The sequence below is a fragment of the Morchella sextelata genome, assembly GCF_020137385.1.
Source record: "Morchella sextelata strain SCLS chromosome Unknown scls_3, whole genome shotgun sequence".
In the NCBI taxonomy this organism is placed as follows: Eukaryota; Fungi; Ascomycota; class Pezizomycetes; order Pezizales; family Morchellaceae; genus Morchella; species Morchella sextelata.
Window position 1 is genome coordinate 1,306,847 of NW_025408618.1, and position 23,763 is coordinate 1,330,609.

Below are 23,763 nucleotides of genomic sequence, written 5' to 3' on the forward strand. Positions count from 1 at the left end.
GGAGTTTGCCACATTGTCGTGTGCTCATCGGAACCTGCCGTCATCATACCCAGTTATTATGCATACTGCTCTAACGCAGGTACTGTCGTTCACTTATAGGTGATCACGGACACCGAGTATTTAAGTTAATGAGAAAGAGCTTGGCTGTTAACAGTGGCCCGGCCCGTGGTTGCAACTGTCAATGATCAATAGACTACGTAGTAAATACTAGTTAGTAGAGTGCAGAGCTCGTAACTGGCCTACTATTGATTTTCGATACTTTCCCTTAAGTCGTGGAAGGACATGTTTATTGGAAGATATATAACTATTGTTCTTGTAATATTAGTGAAGCTTGCGTACTGCTGCGACATCGACTGGGCCTAGCCGACGGGTAGGCTTCCTGAGGCGAGTGAGCGAATGACGATACTTTGAGATACAGCGGATATAAACCCAACGTTTCTAGGGCTGAAAATTCCTCTTACCTCGTGTCGATGATCGTAGCGGGGTACGTTTGCCACCAGTTTATGTAGCTATAACTATAAATATCAAGACAGTATCCAATCTGGCGAAGGGAAGTGTAGCTATATGTCACGAACAACGGTATCGTCTCCATGTTTGGGGATTTGGTTTGCTGGCCATGCAAGCGAAGGGCAGATATGCGCATAAAACAAGTGGTGATGTGGGGTAGAAGGCGAGAAGTGGAGTATATATAGCATTTTTGATTGAATCGAGCATTTGGGATCGAATCACACACCAGGGAAATATGATATAACCATACATGATGCACTTGTGTGTGTCTTGGTGGGAACCAAGCAATAAGGACATGTTTGTCAATTGAGGTACACACATGTAGCTACTTACGTGTGTGCATGTAGTTCTGCGTGCATCCATTACGTCCCCTTGCTAGTATACATTCGCTAAGACCGAGTGATGCTACATGAGTGTACCGGCTTACGTACTTACATCCATCCACCTACGATTTTCTACATTGTGTGGAAGTCAGCTGTCCGACAAAACGAATCACGATGAGATCCTTCCAACTTGCAAAGCGTGGCGTTAATATAATCACCGAGTCCTCAAATCCAAGATAAGTTCATATTGCACTTACCGCCTGCGAGAGATATCCGGGCTTGGGTTCGCCCCCGACCAAAACGCCATATTCTCGGCGGACTAATTATAACTACATGTATGCTTACCGCATACGCCATGAGGGCAAACTCATTCAATACCCTTCATCGTATTTATGTTGAAGCTGGGCAGAGACGCAGGAATTGATCGTCACGGTGTGCACATGTAGGTGCCTCAGTCGTCCGGAGTCCGCCATAAAATAAACCTTGAAGTGAAGCGTCCTGTTCGGCTCTTATGTTCACTCGGGCACTCATACGGACCAGTCAGAGGAACATTTAGGTTGCAAAGTCGCAAGTTTTCCGGTCATGTTCGAAGTTTAATTTAATTAAGCTAACATTGGAATGACTCTCAAAAGTGCAATAAGCCGCCACAAGAAAGCCTCGCGATAGATCACAAGCACACGATGCATCTTGGAATACGCATGCTCCAGGCTGAGAGGAGAAAAGAAGTCAATGGGTTTGTGATTCGGGGCAGAGGCGAAATCTATGAATTTGCTGGGGCTGCATGGTATCATTCGACTGCCGGGGTTGACGTCATAGTTTATCACTCGCAGATCTACCTCTCCACTCTCTGCTCGTTTCTTCACTTGTACAAGGCAACGACAACGAGATGTCGGTGTTGAGAATATTTGCATATGAAGTTGCAAATCTCACCTCCGGCTTTGGGAGTGCATCAGACCAACCTTGTTAAGCCCACATAAGCTCATCTGTGACTCGTTGCTTCCTTCAGATTATGAACGCTTCCCTACTTCTGCGTCCAGAACATAAAAGATGTCCTCGTGGATCGAAATATTTGATCATGCATCTGGTTATCACCCAGGTGCTTCGGTCGTAGAAACAAAGTACGTGTAGTTAATGACTCTCAATAGTTTTACAGACTTTGAAGGTTACAGCTGCAGCTGTCAATTAGGTGGGATTCCTTCTCTCGGCTTGTTCCGCATTACGTGGCAATGTTCATGATTCCAAGTTTCTATTTTTAGTCCCAAGAAGGTATACTCTAGAGGGGACATATGCACGGAATGTTGTTGTAACTACAATCCACGCCAAATGAAGATCAGCACCAGCCTGTACTGTTTGTAGGCAAACGCACAGTCGCTTGCGTTTAAGGGGAGTTTTTATGTCATCCTTAAGCGTTTCGGAGTCTTGGCATAGAAAATTCCTTTGATTTTCGTTACGGTTAAAACCCAGTTGATCATTCTGTTTCAAGATTTAGTGTTCCGTAACTAACTCTGGGGTGCGCGTGTTATGATTAAGCTATATCGACGGACTTCTTCACCAGGGCTCAGCTGATCTGCCCTATTAATGATTTCTCAATAAGGGTATATGAAATGCTGGAAATGTGGGCTACCTGAAGAAGAATGTTAATCTACTGTCTATATCGATTTCTAAACTGATATGTCCGATTATCAAGAAAGAAAACCTTCTTACGTAAGAATTTCCCCCTCGTCCGTATTGACAATAAAGCACCGCCAAACTTATACATGTATTTATTAGAATGTTAGAGTATATTTCATGCTAACATACCTAATCCTGATTCCGTGAACGTCTCCTAGCTGGTCGGCTATAAGATACGGCTTTGGAGGGTAATATGATCTATCGTGGTTTATCAGGTAAGAGTAACTATTCCCTTAAGTTCATCATATGAGGTGTTTTCAATAGATCTAGACCAGCCATGACATATATCGTCACCTGTAGTTAAATGATCAGCATCATGATGATCATGAGTTATCTTTTTAAAAGGTTTGAGCAGGGTTTTGAGTAGGATTTGGGACTGTAAAGGTTTATTCACTCATTATATAATAGCGAGATTTAGGAATGTAGAACCTAGCTCAAGATATATCTCAACATTGGAGTTGTTTTAGAGTTGAGACTTCTAAAACTTTGAGGAAAGACATCGTGTCAAGTTTCCCCGGATATTCATCATGTGGTGAAAGCATGGAAGCCTAGCTCTAGAACCTTAGGGTCAATGCGGCCTATCTTCACATATTCGTACCCTGTAAATTGATCCTATGAACATTCAGAAACTTTCCTTTGATGATGAGTTAGCTTGCATACCCAGAAATAGCAACTACACGCAGTCTCACAACGTCAGCATCAATACATAAGCCATCACTCGCAACCCGCATATGACAACGTAGCGAACTGTCGACATGTTCTGAAGATCCCTGGCCGTAATAATGGCTTCATATCAATTCGTTATGCAGAACCAGCGTCTTGTATATTTGAAAATGTATCTCAACTCATCACAAAATCATCATGTTTCCACCAGATCAGACACAAATGTTCCCGCCGCATCTGCTGCTTCAAGCTTACGACTGACTCAACCATATACTTGGATCACGGGAAGGTCTATATCAGTGTATAATATATACTGAAGCCTTGCTTCCCAAGATGACCGCTTTATTCGTGATCGATCATGCCTCGGATATAGTTCCTATTCGGGGCATTTCACCGGCGGAGTCTTGAAATGTTTCGACCTCTGTAGTCATCTTCATGAGATGAACCTTGTGATCGTTGAAACTTTCTTTACCGGCCATCTGATGAAGTTTCCTTCTTAAATGATGTCTATTGTGTTTTTGCGGGGCGTGGTCTTAGGAGTTGAGTCTTCAGATGCAGTTAGCTTAGTAGTTGTCAGAGCCGAAAGGTGCAATTATCACATGTAAATGGTTAGAGCAACGTTAACTGATACGAGGAGATTGGCTATGAAGTATTTCGAGGAACAGAGAAATTATTGGGCAGTTTGTACCAGTACTGGTTCATTGTAATACTTTCAAATCTGGACACCCTCTTCACGTCCCACAAGCCCGCTGATTGTTATCCCTACCATCGGTTGAGCGGGTGGGCTAAACACGAGATTTCGGTTAATATGATATTAGGGTTAATAAAGTAATAAGAGTTGGAAACGGCGGTCACGCAGAGATTCAAGAGATACGGGGAAGTACAAGCTTCGAAGGCTTTTACTAGTACATGTAGGTTTGCTATATATACATGTAGGTCCTCTAAGCATATGTACTAATAATATACGCGGTATCCAGTATATCGCTATATAATAAATATATCTATATTTATATACCATGTGTACGTTAGTTAGGTATTCACCATTACATTAAGATTGTAATTCCGATAAACTACCTGTATTAGAGCGTATTTGCCAACCGTCAATTTCAACTATTGACACTTCAAACTTGACAGTTTCGGGAGGCAAAATTGACAGTTCCCCGCAGTGGCCAAAATCGATCTGGTTAACGGTATGACAGAATAAACCCCGAAAACCAGACAACCCATCACGCTACCTGTGAAGTACGCTGTTGGAACTGAAAATTCATACCCATGATACTAGCTTCGGTAGTAACAAAACTGGGTACTTGTGATCCTCCTGGTATATCTCACAGCACGCCGCCCCACCGAAATTCAAAATTAACAGCCCCGGTTGCCATTTCGGAGCCCCACAATTTGTAAATTCTTGAAATTGGCGGTTGGCAAATACGCTCCACTACGTGTGGATTCCCCAATATCAAGCTACAAGCACAAGTATAGTCAAATATTAAGTGTATGTATACCCAAGTAGGGTAAATAAGCCCCTAACCCTCAACCCCTACCCCCCAGGACCCCATGTAGCCTGGCGCGAGACTAGTAAAATTGTGTACATATACATGAATCTCATGATTAAATTGTACGTAATAACCAGTAAGTGCAGACAGGGCCCCAGACCACGAGTATGGTATCTGCACATTGAAGATCACCCGCACTTGCAGTCAAGCATCTCAGAAGCTAGATAGACATCCAAGGATGAAAATGATCAATCTAGTCAAAATAAGTGGGGGAGATCGGCATGAGGTGAGGCTGATACATGGATGTTGATTCCATACCGCGCACGCGCGTAGACTTGTTCTTAAATTTGACATTTGACTTCACGTCACCACAACCCAACATCCAAGAGGACAGATATAAATACGTCAGTAGTTGTGCAGATTCCGTCAACACAATTATCTATTCTACTAGTATCAAGCAACCATATCTTTAGACCTAAAGCTCTAGCTTTCGAATTTCACAAACAGCTCGAATCAAACCTGCAATAATCGTGCAATCTGAGTGTCTTTTAATTCGCATCAACAATTCAACACAGATTTAGAAACCTTTAGAGGTAGGATATGACAGTTATCTCATTAATTACTTGCTGGCTACGCTTGATCTATCTCTATTTTGCTCGCCCCCTGTATTTCCTTTTTTTGTTCCTGCTTTTCCTGTTGCGGCTGTTCCTGCGTCCCGTCTGTGCACCTGGCATGGAGATCCAACCTCTTGAGACATTCCCGGTATCTTGGGTCTCTGTACGACATACATATTCGGAATGACAACTACATCTTAAGTAGTTACCGGAGGAATGTCCTGCTACGGGAAATCTTAAGGAGATTACCAAGTCAACAAGACTTGTTTCGATTCTTTATTTATTGCCATGCCAACCTCGACATGGAAGCTTTTATCATCTCGAATCTATTTCTCCTGCACCTTCTGTCACTCGGTCCTCACACATGGCCTACGCACATACCCGTACATACATATAGCAACCTGGTTTCTACATATACACCAAGTGCATACACCTAATCAACAAAAATATTTAAGGATATTTAAGGTCACATCATTCCATAACTATCTAATCCTTAGGTCATGAGTGTCCTTCTAGCTCTAGTTGGATACGTTTACTTAAAAGGAACACGGTTTTGAATAATTAAGAAATTGCAAACTGGCCATTGACCTCTCTCCTTTCTTTATGAATTCCCTTAATCTCTCATAGTTTTATTCCCCATCAAACAACGCTTTCTTGATTCCCAGATATCCAACTTTCTCTTTGTTTCCTACATTCAAATCAATTTCTTTATGAAAGAAATATCCAAACTAACGACAATGCAACAAGTATTTCGAACCTTTATTTGGTTCTTAGGGTTTATATCTCTCGTATCACCACCAGTCAACAGCGCGCCCGCACCAGTAGCACATCGAAGGCTACGCCGCTCTGCATTCAATAGCCAGAGCATCGAATTTCAGTGGCAACAAAGTTGGATTTTCACTAGTAGTTCAGGAAGTAAGTCCGGAGCTCCTCAGGCAATTGACATCTGTATCCCCGAAGGTTTTTGCAGAAACCCAATCATGTCGTCATTCTGCCCATACACGGTCGCCAGCACGCAGCTCTTTGATAGCCCAGTATCAACAGCAGCCCCCTTGGGAATGTTTGCCAAGGTTCAAAATAAACTGCCAAGAGTTTCGTTTGATACTGTAGGTGCAGATGTCCCAATATCAACAAATAAGTATGCCCTGCCTCTTATAATAACTTAAAAAATTAAGTAGTAAATTATGTTGACTTGGTGTTTTGAAGGTTCTATTCGAACTTGTTTTTGGGAAAGAGGGATATGGGAGTATGGACCATTCCGTACATGTTCTGGGTCCCCAGAGATTCCGCCACGGCGAGTAACTTTGGGGCAAGTATTTCTCATGCCACCGAGGATAAAAGAGTATGTTATTCCTTGAAATATGGTCAAAAACAAGTAGCTGATATTAGATTAGGGAGTTGGCGACAACCCAAATGATAACCCGATCAGGTTCTATATCAACGCCCTGGGAATTAATTCCGTCACCTTTGGTGCTCAAGAGTTCTCTTTCTCGAGATCTACTACGACTCTGAGTAACCCAACACATGTCTCTGTCGAACTCAATCTTCATGCAGATGTCTCCCAGTATGGCCTTGATACTAAAAGGCTCCAAATGCCCTTATACCAAGGCATGGGCTTCATCACTGGACGATATAAGGATCTTACCCCCAAACTCACTACCGGGGTATTGTACAGAAAATTCGAGGAAATGCAGTCGCCGCGGTCTGGTCTTCAAAAATGGAGGATCACCGAAGAAGATAACAGTATCTGGCTTCTCTACGCCTATAGTGAAACCGGCACCCAGTTGAACCTATCTTTGAGAAGTAATAGTGAAATCTCTGCATCGTCTTCTTTCACGGGTTTTATACAGATCTCAAAGCTCAGCAAAGACGGTACGCAGAACGCTGGTCTCGAAGGAGTCATTGATGCCACTGCCGGCGCCTTCCCCATAGGCATGGAGATCTCCGGAGTAGCCGAAGGGACTGTTGGGACATACAACTTCAAGTGGACCCGTTACGGGTCAAACAATGCAAATGGTTTATTGACATATGCGTTGAAACATCATCTTGACTCCGAGGTCACTGCCAGGAGAACTGGGTTGCAATTGAACAGCCCAACGAAAGGAAATGCAGAGGCGCTGATTGGAGATAGTTGGACCTTGGTGGAGCCGAGCATGCCAACCAATACTGGATTCTTTTGGGGAACACCATTCACCGCTGCTCAGATTGCGGTGATTAAACCGATACTAGAGCAGGAGTTGGCGCAGGACATGGGGGGACAAACATACCTGAACAGTATGTATTTTAGTGGAAAGGTATGCGCTATTTTTTCTCGTGAATTGTGCATAGTTAACTGTGTTCGTACAGGGTTTTCAAAAGTTCGCGCAGCTGCTTATTGTGGCCGCACGTATCGGCCAACAGGATTTGGCAAGAAGGGGATTGGAAAGGCTGAAAGCAGCTTTTCAGCCCTTTTTGACAAACAAGCAACAATTTCCGTTAGTTTATGACCGTATGCTCGCCCCATTCGTAATATATGAAATATTGGTAACTAATAACTATATGTCCTTGCTCAAGTTACTTGGAGAGGGGTTATTTCAGGTGCGATGTTCACCAACGGTGATGCTATGTCGGATTTTGGAAACGGTTACTATAATGATCATCACTTCCATTGGGTAGAACCATACATCGTTACATCTATATCTATCACTAACTCTTGATAATATAGTCTTACTTCCTATTCACCGGTGCTGCGATTGGGCAACTAGACAAGGAATTGAACAATAACCAGGCCTGGCTTCAAACCAACAGACCCTGGTTCGAAACTCTACTTAGAGATGTGAGTTTACTCCATCCCCCAATGAAATCGGAGGTTGACTTTGATAGATGGCAAATCCGTCCTCATCTGATCCATGGTATCCTGTTTCCCGAGCCTTCGACTGGTACAACGGTCATTCTTGGGCTAAAGGCCTCTTCGAGTCTGCCGACGGAAAGGACCAAGAATCTACCTCTGAGGATATGAATTGCGGCTACGCTATCAAACTGTGGGGCAATGTAGTCGGTGATGCAAAGATCGAAGGGAGAGGAAACCTCATGATGGCATTGATGAAACGGAGTTTCAATGAGTATTTTCTGCTGAAAGCCGGGAACAAGGCGCATCCGTGGAACTTTATTGCGAATAAGGTTACCGGAATTGTAAGTTATATATATTTTACTCCATGTTAATATGATATATGCATACTAACATGATTATTCATCAGTTATTCGAAAATAAAGTGGACCACTCCACCTACTTTGGTGCCAAAATTGAATACATACAAGGAATCCATATGATCCCCCTGACCCCCGCATCTGCCTACTACAGAGACGCCCAGTTCTGCCGTGAAGAGTGGGACCAGTGGTTCTCGAACAGGACAGCAGGCATTAACGATGGCTGGAAGGGCATATTATATGCAAACGTTGCACTGTTCCAGCCACAAAGTAGTTGGCTATTTTTTGCACAGGAGGGGTTTAAGAATGAGTGGTTGGACGGGGGCGCGAGTAGAAGCTGGTATTTGGCGCAAGCGGCTGGTAAGTATATTTAGTTGTGATTTTCCCTTACCTTCATAATTTACTAACTAATTGTCATTGGTGCAGGACTCGGTGGGGGACCAACGCAGGCATATGGATATCAATGATCGCCTTGGAATTTAGAACATCTTGTGTGCTTTTATAGCAATGGTTTTTTCCTTAATCTTTTTTCATTTATGACTGTTAGAGTTAGTTGTTCCCATATATACCTACATGTTGTAACTGCGCGTACATATTATATCCTTTTTTTCAATAATATCAATAGAATTTATTAAACTCGTTATCTTGATTGACTCTGATCATCTACTTTTTTTCAACCCTTTGGTCGATCTAGTGATCTAGCTATATTTGTGTACTATTGGTGTGACTAGGGATAATCATTCAAATTAACGAATATCTATAAGCAGCACAGTTTAGTAAATAATTTGAATTCAAGAAATGGTAGCATTTTGATATATACGTATTCGGTACCCAATTATAACCTGAATGTAATTGCCCCAGTTGTTTTAACTTCAAGTTCAAAACTAGGGTTGGGTTTGGGTGCTGGCTATGGCTATATACTACATGTACTTGTAGCTTAAAGCTCGAGTCGGACTCTGAGTCTCAATGAATTCAGCTGGTTTGTTCCGTTGTCTAAGTGGCCTTAGATTTTCCCAGTATTGACTTTATTGTTATGGGCATGGCCAAGTATATATCTCCAGTGCTTCAAAGCCAAATCATAGCCATATTCGGTTACGTAAAAATCACATGGAGTAGGGCCGTATGTATAGTTTGTGTACATGCTAGAAGCTATGTTGCACTCCACCTGTCAGAATTTCCCGCACATAGGATAACATGGCCGCGGTGAAAGAAATCTGTGTTTTTAGGCCTCTTTGAATTGGCTTTCGGTAAACATGGATCAGGTGCTGCGGATAGCTATAGGCGCCTCAGTACTAACTAAGTTTTGATTGGGTATGGATTGACATTGATAGTATACTGTGATCTCATAGTCATTATATTTTCTAAACTACACGTGCACGTGCACGGCTTTCAGTATTAACCAAAGAGAATTAAAGGTTTAAAAAAAATAGAGGGAGAAACTCGAAAACGAAGAAATCAAAGGTAAGCCAAGAGAAACCAAGGTAGAAGAACAAAAAGACACTTAATCATCGCTATCGATGTCATCCAAATATTCAGGAAACTCGTACGGCCCCCCTTCCCAGCCCCCGTCTTCTGACTGCCTCAACCACCCCCAGTCGAAGAATTGCTTGGGCTTAATCGGCATAGGCTTTGGCTCCAGGGCGAATAACTCCCCTTCATATTCCCCGCTTTCCAGTTCTCCTGAACCTTTGGGAAACTCGTACGGACCCCCTTCCCAGCCCCCATCCTCCAACTGCCTCAACCACCCCCAATCGAAAAACTGCTTGGGTTTAATCGACATAGGCTTTGGCTCCAGGGCGAATAACTCCCCTTCATAGTCCCCGCTTTCTGACTCATTTGACCATCCCCAGTAAATTAGAGGACTTATGAGACAGTGCACCGGCTCCGGTTCGAAAATTCTGGTCTGCGGTAGCTCAATCTCGTGTACAGCGGAGTGTAAGTGGTTCAGCAACTGTGAGAATCACTTAGCTTTGCGGTGCGTGTAGTTAGGGCAGAGTGTGTATAGTCTGCTTACCATCTTACGGTCCGTAGGAGAGACTGTTTTCCTAGCCTCGTTAGCTCCGGGAAGGGGATCAAACCCTTCGAAGAAGCTTTGGTTTTCTTCCTGATCCTGGATATACCGACTTGGTGCTCTAGCGCCATGCCCGGCTTCACTCCTAGTTAACTGAGGCCAGGTGCTCCATTCATAGTTCTTGCTCCAGTCGAACGGAGTGTACTTCTCGGTGATGAGTTCAAAAAACTCGTTAATCATGCTGTCGCCGGTGTGTAGATGCAGAATATAACTATAAATTCGAAAGTCGATGATAAAATTAAACCTGAATAAGAGAAAGTGTTGAGAGTCAGTATGTGTTGAAGACCACGAGATTCAAAGTAACGCTCATAAGTAGGGGTGATTCGGTATTTAAGGCCTTCTGGTTAACTTTGATCTCACACTCAGATTCTATTTCATGGTTACTCTGTTTGGTTGGTGGATAGGTAATTAGAACCGTAGAACATGTATAGAGATAATAGCGGGCCTGGGCGGTGTCGGAACCATTAAAAGTTTTGTCTGTGTGCATGTCTTTCTTTTGTTCCCGCGGTAGATTCTGCATATTTTTTTTGGTGATTCGAAAGATAAAACAAAATTTGCAAGGTTGGTCGAGTCCAGGGAAAAAGAAAAACGAAATAGTAAATTCTACTACCTGAATCCCCTCTAAAAGGATCTGTCCGTTATTTAATGAATTCCATGTAACTTTTTTCTAATTTTCTGATTGTTGATACATGTAGTTAGATGCTACAAAGTTGACGGCTCCGATCCATGTTACTAGATGAGCCTTTAGATGTCGTCTTGATCATAAGCTAGCACTCGCACCAACCTTGGCGTAGACTGGGCTTCGATGTTCTCTCAAGGGAAACAACGGCTAAGGCCTACCAACTTACATGTAAACCTCTCAATAGAAGGCTATCTTCCCCTTGTGTATACGGCCTACCTCTCTGTTGATTTAACCGTTTTTGGCTTTGGAGAGTCTAGGTCAATACGACCCTTCCGCCGTCCACGTCAAGGTTGCTGAAACGCCAACGCTCCACTAACACCACTACCATCCCCCGACATCTACCATCACATCACCTACCATCTATCATCATAACCATCATCATTCAGAACTCAACACTTCATCAACCCTTTTCGCCGAAACTCTCCCCTCCTCCTCCTTTCCATCTCCATCCACCCCACCCCTTCACAATTATGAAAGATTATACCGATTTGACCAAACTCGAACTCATCGAGCTGCTTAGAAACCGCGGCCTCTCGCTTCTCGGAGTGAAAGATGCTCTCATCAGTCGCCTAGAAGAGTATGATCACACTCATGATCCATCCCCATCACCACAGCTTCATAACTCTCCTGCCATTTCCAGGCCTGAAAGACCAAAGCCAACTACAACCCCTCAGCGCCCGGTCTCAGATACTCACATCAGTCGTTCATCGCTCTTCTCCAATGATATTCTTACCAGTGATGAGGGGGACTACGCCAATTGGGAGAAAACCTACGGCGATATGGCACTGGAGGCTAGCAAAACTCCTGACCCCGAATCCAAAAAGTTCCCTGCATCAAAGTCTGGGCCGATCCCCAAGGTTTCTTTCAATATCCCAAAGTCAGAGTTGTCTACTTCTGTTTTTTCTGAAGTGGACACTACTACTGACAAGAGCCCCTCCAAAACCGAAACGACAGCCACTGTTCCTGGCTCCCTTCCTGTCGACAGAGTCACTAAAACTGGTTTCAAATACAAATCCCTTGCAGCGGAGTTCTACCCAGCAGAAGAAAAGATTATCAATGCTGCCACCAAGCCTATTTCAATTGCGCTTCTTCCCAAGCCTACCATTAAAATCCCCTCTGGTGCCCCTACTGGTAATATTATCCCCATGAGTTCTAGTGATCCTGTTTCGGCCGGCAGTGCTGCTTCTTCCGTAACACTCGATTACCTTAAAATTTCCCCAACCACTGTCCTCACGTCCATCGTTGAAGAGATAAACGCAGGTACAACCACTGGCGTTACGAACAGTCTCTCTAAAAAAGACGGAGACTCCAAAACCCGCACGGAATCAGAATCCTTCAAGACTACCAAGTCCGGATTTAAGTTCAACTCGATTGCGTCACTTTTCCCTGAAGACAAGGCACCCACCAAATCATCTAAGTCAAATGACCCTCCGATCAAGGCCCGTTCTTCTGTCCAACCCACAGCTACTCCTACGGTCTTAGCAAAGCAAAACCCTACCGGGAAAATAGCTGTTAGTACAGCCCCAAGCTCTATGCCAACCCTTGTGCGCATAGCAAAACTCACCGAGGCCGAAAAGCTTTCCTTGCGCGCAAAGCGTTTCGGCATCCCCCAAAAGGATGAACCCCCTGTCACCACAAAGGCCAGGCGAGAGGGTCGCTTTGGGGTTGCGGAACTTGTCGACAACTACGAAAAGATCAAGGATCGTGGAAGAAACCACAAGTCCGAGAAAGAGAAGGAAAAAGAGAAGGAACGGGAGAAAGAGGGGGAAAGGGAGAGGGGGAATAACAGGAGGAGGGTCTCTGGCGGCAAGAGGGCTAGATATGAAGATGAGAACGATATCTACCACGACCGTGAGTACAGGGCTGTTCGCCAGCGGCAGTCTCGCTCAAGCATGAACAACGAACGTCGTGGTAGATATGCGTAGATGCTTTCATTTAACCCTCCCAATTTCTTATTTCAGTGCCACATGTATCCTTTTTGCGCCTCAAACATCGCCTATGATTGTTAGATTCTCATTTTCGTTAGAAAGATTGTTTGTGTGACAACGTGTTTAAGAGTTTGGCTGGGTTTAATTTTTCTCTTTGTATATCGTGGGAAAACTCAAATATTAAATTCTTTGGTCGGTTGCTTAGTGGGTTGCTTGATTGAGTAGCGGTACTAGCTCTAGAACTTGTAAACCAGAAAGATGGGGATTGCAAGATTTGATTTATAAAACTACCAGAGTTCTGTTCTTATCTTAGCATCATAAAGAGATTAGGAAGTCTGGTCGTGCAGAGTACGTTTTCTACTTTTAAATCTCAACGCAACGAGTGATTAGTTGTGCTTCGACACAATAGCCGACTTCTCACACAAAGAACTGTATGTACCCACAAAAGATTTCCATTCCAAAAATACAAAAAAAAAAAGAAAGCGCTAAGTACAACTCATTAAAATCTACGCTATGCCCCTATGGTCCCTCAACACCTTATTCAGGCTATCCCTGTGGACGCAGTTCTCAAACTTGAAGCTCTGCGCCAGTTCATCTAGCTGCTTCTCATTCATACCCTCGAAGTGGTCCGCCCACTCCTTGACCATAAACTCGGCTAATAGAATGTTGCGCGAGATACGGGCGATACGGTCCTTGAACTTCCACACTGGGGAGGGGTAGAGGTTGCGGTACTTGGGGTCAACGTTGTCGGCGATGAACTGCTCGAAGGGCTCCATGACGTCGCGAATTTTGGAGTCATCGGCACCCCAGGCGTCGATGGCAAGGCGGAACTTCTTGTCGAGGAAGCCGCGGAAGAGCTTCATGTAAGGTGTGTCGGGGTTGATGTAGACCATTCCTATTTGATTGTCATATGGTTAATTCCTGGCCGTATCGATTTGGAGAGAATATGCTTACCCTGGTACCCAATGTCCTTGTAGAGCCAGATGCTCCATGAGATTCGGTCCTCATCATAAACCTCCAATTGGTCTTTGAGGAGCTTGATCCTGCTGTCATTGATCTTTGGGGTTTCCTCCTCTCCGTCATACTCCTTCCTGGCATACACCGGGCCGAACTCTCCGTTCCAGATAGGGAGGTTGTTCTCCTTCATCCACTGTACTTTCCTGAGATAACTTCGCTTTATCTTCGCTTTCTGCTCCTCGGTCCCAGTGTATGTTTCTGAAGAGGCCGGGAATCCGTAGTTTGAGTAGTCATGCACCGAGTACACAGTGTTATCCCACTTCTTGCATGTTTCCTCAACATCAAAGTGCGAGAAATCTGACGCAAAAGTGTTTCCATCCAGGAACAAAATATGGTCTGGATCGATCTTCCTGATAGCCGGGTAGACCTGATGGTACCAGGCCTGCAGCCTCTCGTGTGTAGGATCGCAAGGCTCATTCAATGGGTTATACCCGGCAATCCACGGGTTTCCTTTGAAGTGCTCGGCGATCTTCTCCCATAACCACACTGAACGGTCCTGGAAATCCTTGTGGTTCCAGAACTCGGCAACGTGGTGGGCGGAGTCCGAGTGCCAGTCGCCGTTTTGGCCGCCGGGAACTGTGTGCATGTCTAGAATGGTGTAGATGCCTTCAGCGGCGCAGAGGTTGACAATGCGGTCGAGCCACTTGAAACCATCAGGCTTAAGGACGCGAGGGTGCATGTCATCTTCGAAGTGGCGGTAATTGAATGGAACACGAATGCAGTTGAGACCGAGGGATTTGTAGTATTTGGCATCTTGCTCCGTGAAGAAGTATTCGAGGAACTGGGAGTATGATGTTAGTGCGACGAAGAAGGAATACTATCAAGAGAGCTAGTACCTTATCGAAGAAGAACTGAGCTTTCTCCTTCCCAAGAACCTCGGCAAGAGCTTGTCGGATCTGGTATTCTCGTCCTGGGAATCCGGTGATGAAGTTCTCCATATTTGCCCATCCTCCTACACCAGCCTGCGCACATCATCACTACTGTTAGCAATCCTCTAAAAACTAACTCAATTGCAATTGAGCTACATACCCCCCGCAAAAGGACCTCCTTTCCATCGGTATCAACAATCTTCGTCCCCTCAACCTTCAGAATACCAGCAGGCGTCATGTTCTTTTCGCCTGAGAATGCAATGCTGAGTCTTTTTCCAAAGTTTGCAAATATTCCAGTCATATTAGGTCTCGCAAAAAATCAGGATATGATGTCTGTCTTTCTTCTGTCTACCGTACAGCACGCTATATATATACCTCCCCCCCCCCCCCCCCAACACACACCTCTCCATGCCTTCTCTCTCCCTTCCCCGCGTTCTTTCACCCCACATTGTCATCTCATCCCTACTGCCGGCTTTTGGCTAAAGTTCAAAGAAGCCTTTTTCCATCCCCGGTTCTTGCGCATCACTTAAGTATGTCTGGCTGAATTGGGTGGATAAATTGGACTTTCGGAAAATTTTAGAGTTGATGGGGTGCAGCGCAAGCAGGTTGTTCGGGCCTTCAACCGAAGATCCGCGCCATGGGATCATGCAAGGGAGAACATTGCTTTGATATATAGCCTTAAAGGATATCAGCTCCAAGAACGGAGATTCAACTCCCCAGTAGAGTCCTAGCAGGTGTATCTCGTAAGCTCACGCTAATCTAGCTTTATTCTTGGATAAACTCTTGATTTGCGCCCAAGGAAGCTCACAATCTGAAGGAAGACCGATCATAAGAGCCTAATGGCCCAATTGACTTACCCGCGGCCGTTTCGGTCGGCACAAGCTCGCTTTAGAACATCGGCAATGTACAGTGGAGGTGAAGGTGGGGATTTGACGACTTACCGTGAATCAATACCGGGTTCCGCTAGTTAGCGGTGGAAGTTTATCCATTTAGCCAGAGACATGGGGTATCACTCGGTCGGTTTCAGGAAACGCTGCAACCACTGATAGGTAGTACACAAGCCACACACAAAAGAAGACAGTAAGAACTAATATCAAATTAGGCATGTTTAGAATCGGGAATTAAAATAAAACCTTACAGTGCTCTCGTATCCGATCTATGCGCGTCGCGGGCGGGGTAGATATGGTGGGAATCTATGATGAGGGGCTCCTCTATTCTCATGAGGATGGACCCATAGTCTAGATGGGAGATAAAGGGGGATTCTTTGATGCTACGATCTTACGGAATTTTTTTATTGCGTGTGCGTGTCTTCTTTATATATATATTTATCCAGAATGGCCACCTATTATGACTTCCAGCACTTCATGCAGCCACCCTCTTCTCCCCCCCACTATGGCCGCACTACCCGAGATCAACGCACCCACGATGTCTCCTTACAGCACTGCACTATGGTTTAGCAGGAATTAAGAATTTTCAGAGCCCCGGTTACTCCTAGATGTCTCTGAAATTGGCCATATTAGTGCATTTGTCATCCGAGTGATTTTCCATGTCTATGTATATTTTTATTCAACATGTGCCGTACGCCGACCGCACATTCCTCTATCTTGCTTCCTAGGTAATATCACGTCGAGCCTTGCTTCTCACATTGACTAAAACTACCCCCTCTTGTCTATTCTGTCATTGACGGTGAGGAAACACTTGTAAGTCCCCATTCTTCAAAGTTAGTCGTGAACGTATTTACATACATGTGCCTATACCACGAACACAATAATGGGCTAATTTAGGTCCTTCGTTAGAAGTAGATACCCTCCATGCCTATACTTATAACACAACTAGTATTACCTATTAGCTTCCAGAGGGTGCTGCGCGGTTCACGCCGATCCATCAGGATCATAGGATATCACTCGTGAGGAATCTTCCTCGGCAGTGTAGATATGGAGGGTGTTTTTGGTGCGTTCCGGGTGGCAGGCGTGTAATGTAGATGATTGCAAAGGGCAATGTGAAGATTATTGTCGTTATGGAGTTAAAAGGAGATTAGAGCGGTGCATGGTTGACTAGCTATGTGTCTTGGCGTAAGAAACAACCTTCAGTGCCAACCAAGTGAGCTATGCTCGTCCCGCCATGTGGGATAATGAACGTACACTTTTGTTTAAACACTACTATGGACAGTAAAAACCGTTCCTGATCGTACATACATATAATTGAGGATATTAGAAATAGAATATGTGGGGGGATTCTTTGGGGCAATATCTGCTAACACTAGCAAGAGCCATACACCTCGCCGACGGACGAATACAAACCACCATATGTATGTACTTAACAGTAGATAGTATGTATCTAGGTTGGAAACTTGAGCATAAGTAATATCCCGGATCCTTTCGATCCTATGGGCGATACTTTGGTCACAGGTGCCTACCTAAACGATAGCCATAACCATAGCTTGGATAGGAGAAAAGTTTTCTAAACACGGCGAAGAAGATTACATGGCTTAACAATTATCTTTGATGCACACTACACCTCATCATCTTCAAAGAGTGCGATCAGCGAGTGATCTGGCGATCGACTCGAAGGTATTAATATTAACGGTTTTCAGAGATCCGAGGAAACGTCTCTTCTACAAAACAGCTAACTACATGTAATAAAGCCATGTAATACTATAAATGCAACCTTTCTAATACCCAAGACAAAAGAAGCTCCCAAAGCATGCGCATAAAACTTACATCAGCCCGCTCATAAACTCATCTAACGTAACGCCCTTCCTAACTGCATTACTAAAACCTTCGTGAAAACTTAGCCACACTGTCTCGTTCTTATCTTCCTGTACCTTCTTTCTCTTTCCGCAGCGTGTTTCCTCTTCTTCCTCGCCGATTTGGGGTTCATCGGAAACTATGACACGCCCGAAAAAGTCTTTCTTAACTTCGTTCTTCTTGCGCTTCAGCATATTTTCAAGGTTAACCACCATCTTGAGCTGCGGGGCCTCAAGAGATGTACCCATCCGGGCTTGTCTGGACGCTTCGCGTTGGGCTACCTGTTGTTTGTAGAGAGATTGAGAGAGCACTTGACGGATGGCATAGCGGACAGGAGCTGGTGCCAGTTCGCCAGGAGGGATTGTAGATGTGCGGAAGATCGAGAGTGAGTCGAGTGGGCTATCCATAACGTTAGTACCGTGTATACTTCACAAGCTGGAGAGGGGAACTTACGGCTCCATTCTATAAATCCACCCCCATCCTCTGCTACCAATTCCCTCAACCTTTACCCTTTCAAACATTACGCCCAACCCCATCATGACCTCTACACCCCTCATAACGAGTTTCTTTTCTCCTTCTCGTCTTACACTTGCCACTCCTCCCTCGGGCCCAGACCCGCCGATCACAACCGGTTTTATATTCGGAGAAAGGATCCGAGATACCCATGGCGCAAGCTCCATAGCTACATTCTCGGCAGCATGGAAGGCTTGATGCAGCCTTATTTCGCTTTTCATGATGCATGTTTGCACGCTTGCTATTAAGGCTTTGTGCTCTTTGGTGCCCTCACGGACCTCCCATTCTGCTTGTGGTCCTGAAAATGGTGCCGCCTCCTCCTCTTCTTCGTGGTCCTTACGATTGTACTTGCTCTGCGGAGCCTTCTGTCGTACAGGGCTAGAAAAAAGAAGGTGAAATGCAAGAATAGGACTTGAGAGATATCCGCTCAATTCATAGTCCTGTTCTTGAAAAACCCTTGCACTCAAAAGATCCTGAAACCAGAGCCATTCACTCGCGGCGTTGGGTTTCGTCAAGTATGGGTCGTCGTTGTAAGGGCGTGTGAGATATGTCGCGAAGCAATCTGACATGATCTTGTCGAATTCACCTATTCCTTCCACCACCTGACGCAGATTTTGTATGTTGATTTTTTTTTTGTTGGCGCTTGTTTCCTTTTTACCTCTCATCACTTCTTCAGCGTAGAAAACTCTTTCCACTGCTTCTTTAACACTCCCTCTTCCACTACTCCCTCCTTTGCCGTCTGTATCTCCGAGCCCGCCCTCACCAAACTCTTCCTCTACGATTTTTCGTGTGAGGTATTTCTTCTCGCTCGGGATTTTACTTAGCTCTGTTGCAGCTCGCAGCCGAGCTGCGATCCATTCGCACCCTACCATGGCAGCTCTCATGTCTCCGCCAGCCTTTCCAGCACTATCCGTACAACTCAGCTCTACTAATCTCCTTACTGCTCCATCTTCTACCCTAAACCCCTCGGTATTCAACACATTCTTGATTCTGCCTACCATCTGTTTTGCCGGTGGTTTTCGCATATACACGATTTCCGCCAAAGGCCTCAATGCCCTCAATGCAGGGGCATAAAGGTCATTGCAGATAGCCACTATCGGCCTCTGCAACTTGAACAATTCTTCCTTCTCCTTCTTCCTCTTTTTCCTTGTGACTCCAGCTTCAACAACAACATTGGATGGTTTCCCGTCAGATAGCACTAGATCGACGAGTGCACCTACGAAGTTGCCATCGCTCCCTCCGCCGGAGGCACCATCAATTTCGTCAACAACTAGACAGACTGGTTTGCCCAATGTTACTGTACAGTTGGAAGCGCTGGTCACCACTCCCATACCCCTGACACCCTTATTAGAAAGGATATCTTTTACACGGCCTTTCACCACCCCTCCAGAGCGTTCGTCGGAGGCATTGACCTCAACAACCTCATAACCTGCTTGCTTCGCAGCCACGTGCGCTAGAGTTGTTTTTCCCAGCCCAGGGGGGCCGTGAATAAGTAAAATTTTCCGGAGTTCTCGCTCGTCACCCTCCTCCGTCTTCTTTACTTTGGAATTTGCAGATGGGAAGACAATTTTATCCCATGCCTTGAACCATCGTAACACTTGTCTATGTGTCCGCTCGTCTCCTACAAGGTCCGTGAAGCGCTTTGCGCGGTACTTCTCAGACCAAAGCTGTGTCTTCTTACATTTCGTACCGGAAATCTCCAAATCGGTTTTGAGAGCAGCAGCGAGAGCTTCGTCGGCGGCTTTATCAGCAGCCTTGAGTGCAGCTTCTTCTTGTTGTGTTTTCTGTATGCACTTCTCGGCGTTGTAATCGCTGAGTAAAGAGCTGATATCAACTCCGAAGTAACTCTTCTTTAATCCCTCGTCTAGTCCTTCTCCAGAAGCACCCCCAACGGCCTCGGAGGACAGGCTGAAGCTTTCCCTTGTAGCACCTATTTTTGGCGCCTTTTTTCTAACATGGAGGGTCTCCCCCGAGCTAAGTACAATAGGGACAGTGGTAGACGAATATACAGAAGTTGAAACTGCCGGAGCTGTAGGTTTAGGTACACTAGCTCTAGGCGCAGACTTCATCGCAGCCTTGAATGCTTCAAACGACTCTTGATTTGCCGGCGGAAGTTGGGGCGGGGGTGTCAATTCTGCCCGGAAGTTCCTTAGCACATCCGGCGCAGAATCTTCGGTCGTGAGGTCTATTTCCGTAGGTTTTGAGTATGATGTTTTCGTCGCGGTAGGCGTAAACTTTTTACTAAACAGCCCACCCGATAACGGTAAGTTGAATACCGGCCTCAGGGGTGTGGTTGGAGTCTTCAGAGCATTTTCCTTTTCAGATTCTCCGGGCAGTCGTTGTGAATCCTCGCCCTCTTCTTCATCGGCGCCCTGACGCATGAGTGCGTCCTCCTCATCAGAATCCGGATAATCGAAAGCGTAATCGTTCGGCGCTATGACTTTTTGACATTTGGCCGCCGGGGGTGCGGCCGGAGGAGGCGAAGAACTGGGGAATGCGAGTATTGATTGCATTGCTACTACTGCTCGTGGTGTTGTCGGGGATGAGGGCGGTATATCTTCTGAAGCAAGTGGAGATGTTGGGATTGCCCAGATGTTTTTGCAATTTTTCGAGCTTTTGGTTGGCGTCTCTACATGTTTCCTTATTAAAATCTAGAATAACGAAATCCCAATTAACGCGCCTCCGTCCACTCACCAGGCGGTAAACTACTACTTCTGAAAGCTGATCTTAACCCCGATTGACGGTGTCTAATCACAACTCCCTGTTCGTCAAATCTCTGCCTGGTCTCCTCGGCTTGGAGCACGATGGCTTCTAGCTCGTCTGTGTAGGATTCTTCCTCGAGCGGTTGAGACGGGTAGTCGGATGACTGAATGTCGGGTAGGTAGTCAGAGAAGACAAGTGCAGGATCAAAATCAGACGGGATACCAGACATACCGAATTGAGGGTACTGCTTCAGTTCCCGTTTTTCGAGTTTGGGGGTTAAGGGGATGTTGAAACGCGTCGGCCTGCTAAAGTGCCTGACGGACGCGTTTAGACGGGATGATCTGATAAGATAAGATCCTAAGACGCATCTATGGTACCTACATGGATTCTCACTCACGGCACGGAGGTTGAAATATATAGCATGCAAGGTAATAGAGGAAGCTAGTAGAAGGGATTTTCATTGGTAGATAACTCTATAGAGAGTAAAAACGTGCTTATTAGAAACGGCCCTAGTGATATATCCTAAGCTCCATCACCTGGATCTTACATACATGTAGTTAAGAGGTCATTCTCAGCATACACTTGGCCCCTAGAATTAAAAATTCATTGGTCATAATATATTACACTCTAATTATAAGGTTGCGAGGGGTGACAAAAGCATTAGATTTTATCCAGTTCCAATGTTATAGGAAATATAAAGCGTCTACATGTATAAAACCACGATGTTGTTAAATTGAGCATCTAGAACAAAGGAAATTACTCTAAGATACAGTAATTTACTAATAGAAAGCTCGCTATTGAAAGAAAAGCTGACTCCAAAGACGCCTACTCTAAGCTCCTAGATATCTGAAATGTCCATCCGTAGTTCGGATCCACTAGGAGCAACCTCATTATTACTTTCACAACACATCTCATCCTCATCTGCCACATCTTCCGGGAGGGAAAATGACTCCATCATATCAACAAGTCCTGATTGATCCACCTGATTGATAGCCCGATCGCGCTCTTGAGCGTCCAGAGCCCGGAAGGCACTTACCATGTCGATATCCTCTGTATACCATCATATCAGAAATTAACTAAAGAATTCGATACACAGGAGGACGGGCTCCAAACTTACCAATAGGCATTCCGTTAAGACTGTCAGTACTTGAATTCCGCATCTTCCGGTCATATGAGATTTTTGCGCCCCTCTTGCTCATCCTGGGTTTCGTAACCCGACCTGATTTCTCATTTTTTCGCAGCCAGTTCAAAAAATCACCCTTTGGTTCTGTGCCATTCTTCATGTCTGACACATCCTCACGTCTAGCTTTTAAATGACGCCTAGCCGTCTCCGCCACGTCCGCGAGGTTGCTGTTCTTTTCCCCGGCCGAAGTCTTCTGCGGGCGATATATTTTATTATCCTTCCCCATCTTCCCCTTGGATAGCCGAGAAGTCTTGTCCCTTCCCTCCAAAAGTTCAGTAGGAGAAATACGAAGATTGGAAAGTATCCCGTTCATGTCTAGAATAGTAGCGGGATTTCCCTTCGAATAATCAGTTATTTCTCTAACCCTGATGCGTGGGCCACAAGAGCACCCATGCATATGAGATTCGGTGGCCGTGCTGGTGGGCCCAAAGATGCGGACCAATGGGAGTTCTCGCAATACGGTTAATGAAGAGGGTGTTTTCGGTTGAGTAGCCATTTGAGAAAGTAAAAATTCTTCTTTTCTACTTTTCTATCACTTAATCGTTAATTAGCAAACCGAAAGACTCTCTTACAGTTGGTTTTTGCAAGAAATTCGATTCGCAGCTTGCAAATGCTAGTAATACATCGAGCTGATGGTATATACTATGGCCGGGGTGTTTATAACTTTCGGGAGACTCACAAGCACATACTTGCCGCCGGCCGCCAGTCTTTTGATGTGGGAAAGAGTTCAAACTCGGGATTGGGTGGAAGAGAAAGTAAATTCAACTCACAAAATGAAGATGGGTTTCAATGGGTTTCCCGTAAACAGGCTGGTGAGTGTAGGACAACTGTACAGGAGGTTAAGGATAGACGTTTATTTTGAGATGAAAAGAAACATAGAGTTCGAAGAGAACTTATATGAAATTTGGTCCCGCGTGGTTTTGTAGATGCGTAGACTTCCTCAAAAGCAGTCGCCACCCCGAGGGGTTATTTATGGTATACTTGAGTAGCTATATCTAGCTAGCTGACTGGTGTTTGGGGAGTTTGCGACGTATTTAAACAAAGTTTCCTTTCCTATGACAAAGTATGACGGCGTGTATCAATTCAGTAAAAAGTAAATAAATCCTACAACATCGCTTGAGTTAACCAGTCTGATCATCAACCCTCTAATTATAAGTAATTACCTAGTCCACCATAAGTTAGAAACTAGCACCCTCTTTGATGGTATGGTTATGAGAGTTTGGATTTATCTAGGCTTGTAGACGTGTTCTATGGATTCGATTGCTAGATCTTGATATCCCCTACAACTAGGCCCTGGTCGCACATTTTAAGTTGGTGGTTAGGGAAAGAGAAATGATTATTTAGTCGTTTCCTTCAACCCTGGTCGCGATGTAAAAAACTCATGGTTAGGGTATATGAAACTAAAATAACTTCCCACGAGATACAGGAATGATGTGGATAGGCGTCAATAGTAATTCAACCAAGCCCTTAACACATTCTCACGAGTACGAGGTACGTTTCTTTGTTTTGAGGGTTATCGCGCCTAAGGTAGGTACCGTAGCCTTAAAGACCTCTAGACGGAGGCCCTAGGATTCTGTCAAGCCTCGGTAATAG

The 23,763-nt window shown here is 44.9% G+C and overlaps 6 protein-coding genes across 6 annotated transcripts; 2 read left to right on the forward strand and 4 right to left on the reverse strand.

Moving 5' to 3' along the window:
• Nucleotides 1–6,251: 6,251 nt before the first annotated feature.
• H6S33_009174 (uncharacterized protein) lies at nt 6,252–8,924 on the forward strand (the record flags this gene model as incomplete). The annotated part of the gene is made up of 9 exons (XM_044840540.1): nt 6,252–6,409; nt 6,478–6,613; nt 6,666–7,565; nt 7,618–7,759; nt 7,825–7,922; nt 7,976–8,086; nt 8,134–8,442; nt 8,508–8,817; nt 8,884–8,924. 9 exons carry the CDS (start codon nt 6,252–6,254, stop codon nt 8,922–8,924), a joined length of 2,205 nt encoding a protein of 734 aa, XP_044697989.1.
• A 1,034-nt stretch (nt 8,925–9,958) lies between these two features.
• On the reverse strand, nt 9,959–10,708 carry H6S33_009175 (uncharacterized protein; the record flags this gene model as incomplete). The annotated part of the gene is made up of 2 exons (XM_044840541.1): nt 9,959–10,408; nt 10,472–10,708. 2 exons carry the CDS (start codon nt 10,706–10,708, stop codon nt 9,959–9,961), a joined length of 687 nt encoding a protein of 228 aa, XP_044697990.1.
• Nucleotides 10,709–11,680: 972 nt separating this feature from the next.
• On the forward strand, nt 11,681–13,135 carry H6S33_009176 (uncharacterized protein; the record flags this gene model as incomplete). The annotated part of the gene is made up of 3 exons (XM_044840543.1): nt 11,681–11,787; nt 11,851–12,721; nt 12,788–13,135. 3 exons carry the CDS (start codon nt 11,681–11,683, stop codon nt 13,133–13,135), a joined length of 1,326 nt encoding a protein of 441 aa, XP_044697991.1.
• Nucleotides 13,136–13,644: 509 nt separating this feature from the next.
• Nucleotides 13,645–15,325, reverse strand: H6S33_009177 (uncharacterized protein; the record flags this gene model as incomplete). Its single annotated transcript, XM_044840544.1, has 4 exons — nt 13,645–14,033; nt 14,093–14,936; nt 14,992–15,117; nt 15,185–15,325. The coding sequence occupies 4 exons, from the start codon at nt 15,323–15,325 to the stop codon at nt 13,645–13,647; spliced, it is 1,500 nt and encodes a 499-aa protein (XP_044697992.1).
• Nucleotides 15,326–17,740: 2,415 nt separating this feature from the next.
• H6S33_009178 (uncharacterized protein) lies at nt 17,741–21,216 on the reverse strand (the record flags this gene model as incomplete). Its single annotated transcript, XM_044840545.1, has 3 exons — nt 17,741–18,170; nt 18,225–20,913; nt 20,979–21,216. The coding sequence occupies 3 exons, from the start codon at nt 21,214–21,216 to the stop codon at nt 17,741–17,743; spliced, it is 3,357 nt and encodes a 1,118-aa protein (XP_044697993.1).
• A 609-nt stretch (nt 21,217–21,825) lies between these two features.
• On the reverse strand, nt 21,826–22,666 carry H6S33_009179 (uncharacterized protein; the record flags this gene model as incomplete). The annotated part of the gene is made up of 2 exons (XM_044840546.1): nt 21,826–22,037; nt 22,105–22,666. 2 exons carry the CDS (start codon nt 22,664–22,666, stop codon nt 21,826–21,828), a joined length of 774 nt encoding a protein of 257 aa, XP_044697994.1.
• Between the last annotated feature and the right edge of the window lie 1,097 nt (nt 22,667–23,763).